Source organism: Choristoneura fumiferana, chromosome 16 (assembly GCF_025370935.1).
Source record: "Choristoneura fumiferana chromosome 16, NRCan_CFum_1, whole genome shotgun sequence".
NCBI classification, from domain to species: Eukaryota; Metazoa; Arthropoda; class Insecta; order Lepidoptera; family Tortricidae; genus Choristoneura; species Choristoneura fumiferana.
In genome coordinates this window covers 18,658,433-18,666,983 of record NC_133487.1, presented here as the reverse complement: position 1 = coordinate 18,666,983, position 8,551 = coordinate 18,658,433, and the positions used below count along the sequence as shown (strand labels likewise).

Sequence of the window (8,551 nt, the reverse complement as noted above, 5' to 3'; positions counted from 1 at the left end):
AAAAAGAAGAAAACAAGTCTAGTGGGCTAGAACTTTGTAAAGTAGCTAACTTCAAGTTCAACAGTCGGGACTCGGGACCCATTAGGTGAGAATTTTTTGAGCGTCACGATTGAAATGGGTCCCGACTGTTGAACTTGAAGTTAGCTACTTTACAAAGTTCTAGCCCACTAGACTTGTTTTCTTCTTTTTAGTATTTTTAAGGCAGTCGGGTTTTTGATTTTTTAAATTTATGGTTTTTCAGTAGCCTTTTAAGTATTCTACTGCTGGACAAAGGACTCCCCTGATTCGTCTGTGACAATAGCATACACCGGCCACTAATTGATATGTTTCCATCTCTTCCGGCTACCTCTGTTTCGACGACCATCCCAAGGAACCCAAGGGGTGGCAATTTGGGCCCATTGCTGTGGATGCATACGACAGATATGACCAGCCCAGTCCCGCTTAGTTTAGCGGTCATCGCTCACATCTGCAACGCGGGTTTTGGAGCGCAGTTCGGTGTTTTTGATGCGATGAATATATTTGCCGCAACTTGTCGCATCATCATGTCAGCCGAAAGACGTCCACTGCTGGACATAGGCCTCCCCCAAGGCTCTCCATGAGTGGTCCGGTGGACCGGTCTTGTGCTTTCCGCATCCACCGTGATCCCGCGATCTTAACCAAGTCGTCGCTCCATCTTGTTGGAGGCCTACCGAAAGCTCGTCTCCCGGTCCGCGGACGCCATTCGAGAACCTTCTGGCCCCATCGGCCATGAGTCCTGCTAGCAATGTGCCCCGCCCACTGCCACTTTAGTTTCGCAATTCTTCGGGCTATAATAACTTGTCGCATATTAGTACAGAACCCACTCCATGGCCCGACTCGCACTTGTTTCAACAACCAGCACTGCCAGTGACCGCAAACCGCAAGAATGTGAGATTTATAGACAAATAGGATGTTTTTGTTGATAACATGCCAGAATACGCCGATTAACAGTTGGAATTATACGTAGTGATTCGATAAAAATGGTATACCTAACAGGCTGTTCTATTTTTTTATTTTTTCTTTATTGAGGAAAATAAACAGCAATACAATCAATACATAAAGTTAGTATATTATACCTACATGCAGGTAAATCATGAGCCAATAAAGTTCTCACTAATACCGTAAACTACTTCAACTTTGCCCTCTGGCAAAATGGCAAAATGGCTGATTTTATTTAGAATTGATAACTTAGCACTCTTATAGGTTTTAAACTTTTATCTACACGGGAATTTTTATTACGGGGGATAAAAGTTATAAACCCTAAAGGGTGCTAAGTTATCGACTCTAATTCGAATCAGGCAATGTTGGGGCCAGAGGCAAAGTTGAAGCAGTTTACGGTATATCTACACTTATTATTATTAGTAAAATTATTATGCACAAGTGAACAACAAACTAAAGAAATGGCGACAATATCGAACACCGGCCAACAATCGACGACCGGATGGCTAAGTGGTTAGTGAACCGACGAAGCTTGAGGTCCCGGGTTCGAATCCCGGCCGGTGCAGATATTTGTATGAATAATACGAATGTTTGTTCTCGGGTCTTGGATGTTTAAGTATGTATTTATCTATATAAGTATGTTTATCCGTTGCCTAGTATCCATAGTACAAGCTTTGCTTAGTTTCGGACTAAGTCAATTGGTGTCAAGTGTCCCATGATATTTATTTATTTTACATCCTTTTTTTAAGAAGACCTAACTCCTTGAAAACATGCAGAAAGCAGTCACTAAAGGCTGACCAGGAATATAAAAAATCTGACGCGAGAGCAGCACTTCTTCGTTTTATATTGCAACATTCTTTATACTTACTATACGATACGTAACAGTCATATTGACAACGGTGGCTGTGATGTTATTTAAAGGAATATTTTATAATCCCTCAGACTTTTTCTATGGCAAAGACTTTTATACATTGTGTATTATTTTTCTTCCAAGGCTATGGATAATCTTGTTTTGATTTCTACGTTTTTTTATTTTATTAAAGATATACTTTCAAACGGTTGTAGGTATTAGTCCAAGATCCGTTTAAGAACGACCGTCACCGAACTGGTTAATGGATGAAACGTATTTAATATTAAATTTAATTAATTAAATAAATATGTTTTTGTTAAATTATTTATAACTAGCTGTTGCCGCGGCTTCGCTCGCGTAAATTTGGGGTAAGACAGATCATTTATTTTCTATGATCTTTATTTTCGTATTTTAATTGATTTTCGAGGATTATATTTGCAAATTTTTGAATTTAAAAAATCAACCCAGATGATCATAATTCGTTAAACTTTGAACCCTGTTTCACATCTTTAGGTTAGGGTGTAATTTTAGAAAACCCACGTGCTTCTTTGCCCGCGACTTCGTACCTACGCGGCATAGATTGTTCCCGCAGGATAGGAATAAGTGAATTCAAGAGAAAAACCATACTGTCCGCGATTGAATTGAAACAGGCTTCTATTATTTCGGGTATCGATTTTTAAAAATGATGTCTGTCAGACGCAAATACTTAAATAACTCGAGATAATTATATAAAAAACGTAATGCGTGCCTACAAAATTTGAGGGTTGCCCTCGATTTCCCTGAGATTCCGTCATCAGATTCTGATTTGGTGACAATGGGAACCTCAGCAGTAGATATTATTTCGAATAAAAAAATATTTAAAAAATCGGTCCACAATTGAGCGAGAAATCGGTGAACAAACATAAATAATATATATAGCGGAATGCATAACCTCCTCATTTTTTTGAAGTCGGTTAAAGAGCTTTTTGCAGCGTACGTGCAGTATAAACTTTTGAATTTTGAAATTTTAGCTTTCTACAACCAGTAAAACGCAAAATCCTGTTTTTTCCCGTTCCCATAAGAATTTCGGGAAATGCTCTGTTAATGCTCCCCTACACTCCCCAAGGAACACACTTGCTAAATTTCATCTATCTACGACCAGTAAAACGAAAAGTCCCGTTTTTCCCTTTCCCGTGAGAATTTCTGCAAATTATCTCTTAATGGTTCCACAATAATACTAATGCTGTTTAATGTAAAATTGCAATAATACTAACGATAAATCCTGTTTTTTCCCGTTAACGTCAGAATTTCGGGAAATCCTTTTGTAGTGCTCCCCTACACTCCTCCCCAAGGAACCTAAATGCCAAATTTGAGTTTTCTACGATCAGTAAAACGAAAAATCCCGTATATTCCCGTTCCCGTGGGAATTTTGGTAAGTCCTCTCTTAATGCTCTTCTACCATCCCCAAGCAACTTACATGCCGAATTTCAGCTTTCTAGGACCATTAAAATGAAAGATCCGGTTTTTTCCCTTTCTCGTGGGAATTTCGGGAAATTAATTCTTAATAGTTCTCTTCACTTGTCAAGCAACTTACATGCCAAATTGCAGCCTTCTGCGACCAGTAAAACGAAAATCCCATTTTTCCCGTTCCCGTCAGAACTTCGGGAAATCCTTTTGTAGTGTTCCCCTAACTTCTTCAAGGAACCTATATGCAAAATATCAGTTTCTAGGACCAGTAAAATGAAAAATCGATCCCGTTAAACTGAATATATAAATCCCGTTTTTTCCTTATCCCTTGGGAATTTCCAAAATCCTGAAATCGATGTTTTAATTAATGTAATACCTACTTGTGAATCAATTTGAAGTCCAGTTGTTACAGTTACTGAGATAGGGTCACTCGGAATCGAATATATAAATCCCGTTATTTCCCGTTAGAATTTCCAAAATCCTTCCTTAGTGGATGCCTAATTGTATAAGGTATCTATGTGCAATTTCAAGTCTCTAGGTCCAGTGGTTTAGGCTGTGCGTTGAAATATCAACCATTGATTTCGATTGACTTTGTCACCACATTACCCCTTTCAGGGGTTGGAATTCTGAAAAAACCTGAAAACACGTGTTTACATATTTGTTGTTAAGAATACTCCTGTGAGTTTCGAATAAAATATTCTAATTAATCTTGTTTCCCCATACTAACTTTGGACCCCCATTTCACCCCTTAGAAGGTTAATTTCGAAAAAATCCTTTCTTAGTGCACCCTAGACCTTAAAAGGAACCTACGTGCTAAATTTGAAATCCCTAGAACAGCGGTTTGGGCTGTGCGTTGATACATCAGTCAATCACATTTGCCTTTTATATATATAGATACGTTTCATCCGTTAACCAGTTCGGTGACGGTCGTTCTTAAACGGATCTTCTACTATATCTTCTGCGCAAAGAAACCGATTTTGTCTGGTTCTGGTCACAGCTCCAAGCTAATGTAGATTTGAGTCATCATCATCATCATTTCAGCCGTAGGGCGTCCACTGTTGGACATATGCCTCCTCCATAGACCTTCAGTCGCTTCGGTTGGTAGCGGTCTGCCACGGCTTTAACCAGGTCATCCGTCCATCTCGTTGATGGACGTCCTACGCTGCGCTTGCACTGCGGTCTCCACTCGAGAACTTTTCGGCCCCAACGGCCATCTGTTCTCCGTGCTATATGGCCCGCCCATTGCCTTAGCTAATTCGCTTGGCTATGTCGGTGATCCTTGTTCTTCTACGTATTTCTTCTCGTGGATTGAAGGAAAGCATCTTGATAGTCATACACCAAGACATCTTGACAGACACAAAGGTGCACAACGGAATGATCATAAGCTCATCAAAAATGCCTACGGATATTTTTTAGGGTTCCGTACCTACCCAAAGGGTAAAAACGGGACTTTATACTAGGACTTCGCTGTCCCTCCGTCCGTCTGTCACCAGGCTGTATCTCATGAACCGTGATAGCTAAACAGTTGAAATTTTCACAGATTATGTATTTTAGTTGCCGCTATAATAACGAATACTAAAAACACCCTTACAACAAACGTGATTTTTTAGTCTTTAGAGCAAAATTAAACAAAGATTTATGTAATATCTTTGTATAATGTGTACATGACTATACATTGCAAATTAAATAAATGAAATTTCAAATTTAAGCATATATCTTTTATATATATCACGGGACAATTCACACCAATTGACCTAGTCCCAAAGTAAGCTTAGCAAAGCTTGTGTTATGGGTACTAAGCAACGGATAAATATAATTATATAGATAGATACATAAAACATATTAAATACATATTAAACACCCAAGACTCGAGAACAAACATTCGTATTTTTTATACAAATATCTGCCCCGACACGGGGACACCCGGGACCTCAAGCTTCGTAGTCATGTTCTCTAACCACTAGGCCATCTGGTCGTCAAAATACGGTATAATACGTTCCTTCGTCGTATGGCACTTGTCCCACCGCCGACGATGAGCGAGAAGCGAGTAGAGCGAGTAACTAGAAACGAGTGGGCGAGCAGCGAGAAGCGAGTGTAGTTTTGTCGCTCGGCTGTAAGCGAGTGTTCGCGTGCGACGGGCGATTACTCGCTCCACTCGACTCGCTCGTGCGGGCGGCCCAAGCTGACATCGCTGAGCGAGTATCTATAGCTCAGCGAGTTTTATAGCTCTTGTCGCTGCGACAAAGATGTAAGAGCGAGTTCTCGCCGACAGTGTGAACAGCCAGCGATGAACTATTATATATGTGTCTCTTTTACTCACACAGTATTTTATATCTTTTGTTCGTTCTTGAGCGAGAAAATAGTCGATAGCCAATCGCTTCTCGCTGGCGGTGAGACAAGTGCCTAAAATTTTATTATAAACGTTTTCTTTTTTTTTAAGTTCCTCTATGTATAATAAATAAGTTGACTAATAATAGTGAACTAAAAAAAATTCCTTGCTCACCCGCGACCTTACGATAGCTAAGCTTATGCAAAATATGCGTGTTCATGCAGTTCCTCCACCTCCACCCTGTATGAACACACACAAATCACACAAACCCATCTATTACCACCACCACACCACACTGACGCGTTTCGAACTTAACCAGAGCTTATCTTCAGAGTAACACAACCGTACACCATGCATATTTTGCATAAGCTTAGCTAACGTATGGTCGCGGGTGAGCAAGGAAATTATTTTAGTTCATTGATATGGACCTCCGCAAAGTAGCGCCTGATTCAATAAATTATTGATTTAATAGGTCAAACGATATAAATTTGAATTCATTTCCAAATTGTCTCGAAGGTAGTTCCTTGGTATCCGACGTTGGCTTTCTTTTCATCCTGGAATTGGATGTACATTCTGAAAATAAAAGGTTTTTATTACTCAATCAGTCATGGACTCAATCAAAATGTATGTCTGTAGTTTTAAGTCTATTTAACTTCCTAGGCCCCGACTTCTTCTAAAAAAACTACCCCCTGTTTTACCATCCATTGATTTAATTTATTTGACGGATAAATGTGATGCTGTCTCTGCTTATTTTGTTCAAATAGACGGAGCCGGCATCACATTTATCCGTCAGTTAAAATTAATCAATGGGTGGTGAAACAGCCCCTTAGTGTTTAAGCCTTATACTGCTATAATAAATCTTGAATCATGAGAAGTAAAGTAATCACCTGTTTGCTGGTATGCCTAGTTCTTTCTCAACCAGTTCCGATAGAGCTTTGGAGTGCTTCTTATTCTCCTCCACACCAAGATGTCCGATAGAGAGTAAACTGCTGATGGCAAAGGGTTCAGTTGTCCCGGCGAAGCTCATGATAAGGTCAGGTACCACAGACACCACGCACAGCTGAAAATGAAGATAAATAAGCTTTTATATTGTTTTCAATTTTCGCGATTTTCACTAATAGACTACACTGCAGCAGCCGCCTGATGATATTGACTTTTGAAATGGCATTGAAGAATAGTATTTTATGCAACAGTTTGTATAAGAAGAGAAAAAGGGGCGAATGGCGTAGGTTACGATGTGAACGTAGCAAACATTCACAAGAAGCAGACGACAAGAGTTTTTTTACTTATGACATCGTTGCATACATACAATACTACCTAGCATGCAAATAATAAGCGAGTTGGGATACATTAAAATGACAAAATTTGTCTATGTTAAACTTTGTTCTTAATTGATTTTTACCTTGTCATTGACCATATAAAAAATATGCATTTCTTATGTTAGCAACTATGCAAATGAAAAGCTTTTGTTCGATGTAAAAACCATATGATATATTGAAGCACGATTGTTATTAAAAAATTTGCATGTCGATCTGTCGGCTGAATACTGTGACTGTAATTTAATTACTTAAGATCTTGTAAACGCTTTGTAAACGTATTCTAGCAAATAAAGATTTACTTACTTATTTATGAATTAAATAATTTGTTACGTTTGTAGTTGTTTTTTTTTGTTTGTTATAAATTTAGTGGCTGCAGTGTACCGTTATAGCAACATTACGGTACAAGTGCTGTTTTAGAGAACAGAGTACAGACTTTCACAGAATAGTCGAAAACAACTATTATTTCGTTCACTGTGCCTAACCGAAAAGTTGTAAAAACAAGTTTATTATTTGGAAAAGCAGTCACTTACCTCAACAGGTTTGTCTAGGATCTTAGCTAATATTGGCACTGATTTATAGACGAAATCCTGAGGGATCTTGCTGCGGGGCAGGTTGGTCTGGATTTGGAAATGTGGCATGATGACAACTGAAAAAAAAAACACATTTGATAGGATGTTTTACCTTACCATCCATTGATTAATTTAATTTGATGGATAAATGTGATATGAATGAACTAAAAGTACCTGATCAGCTGAGTACAACAGAAGTAATATGTTTGGTATACATCTCCAAAGCTATTTATACCATTCGTATGTAATCAGTATACATATGTGATGGATGAATGGAAAGACGCGATAAAGAAACAAAATGTCATTGTGCAGTATTAACTACAGATAGACAGATAACTATAAAGTTAATAATGTCCAGCGGATAGATGTTTATATAATTTTAAACATGGTGATTTTTTTATTACACATAAAAATAAGTTAATTCAGTACCTGTCAATGAGACAATGTTCAAGTTGTTTATTTTTTTTTATTTGAGAGATTAAACTTTACGATTTGGGCAGATTATTTTTAATGAATTGCACAAAACAAATGAAATTAATAGATAACAAAAGAATAAGTTGCACAAACGCGAACTTTTCTCTTTTCAGTTCTCAACACGCTAACAACACAAAATTCGAAACGGTAGAGATAAATGAAAAATATAAAATGCTTTATTTCATGCATAAAATTAATAAATATCACGAGGAAAATCTGCTGTTGGTTGAAATACAATTTTAATAAAAAAATACACAGTTTAACTTACCAATAATACTTACATGATACAGTTTAACTTACCAATCAAAGTCAGGAGATCGAAACTAATGTGCTAATAACTAGTTAGTTCAATATTTTTAATGTTCGTAATAATTTAAATCAATTTTATTATTTTTTATTCCGAAAATATCATCAGCTTTGTAGATACTTTTAATTAATCGTGCTAATAGGGATTTTTTTACTACATTCATGTGCATTAACAAAGTTATTTTGAGATGGAAAAAATAACTTATCGGACTCGTATGTACTGCGTTAACGTAACCCTAATTTATCGGAGCGATAACATCCGATGACAGGCAGAAAATGTAAGTCATATTGTGATAACAAT

At 37.7% G+C, this 8,551-nt stretch overlaps 2 protein-coding genes across 2 annotated transcripts in view; one reads left to right on the top strand and one right to left on the bottom strand.

Annotated features, from left to right (window-relative positions):
* Positions 1–8,551, top strand: part of gogo (thrombospondin-1 like protein golden goal) — a 533,136-nt gene that overhangs the window by 174,178 nt on the left and 350,407 nt on the right. The gene's annotated exons all lie outside the window — the stretch shown is intronic.
* On the bottom strand, positions 5,638–7,713 carry LOC141436150 (macrophage migration inhibitory factor-like). The gene is made up of 4 exons (XM_074099031.1): positions 7,645–7,713; positions 7,432–7,547; positions 6,470–6,642; positions 5,638–6,155 (listed from the first exon to the last, which is right to left on the bottom strand). Exons 2-4 carry the CDS (start codon positions 7,537–7,539, stop codon positions 6,077–6,079), a joined length of 360 nt encoding a protein of 119 aa, XP_073955132.1. The 5' UTR covers positions 7,540–7,547; positions 7,645–7,713; the 3' UTR covers positions 5,638–6,076.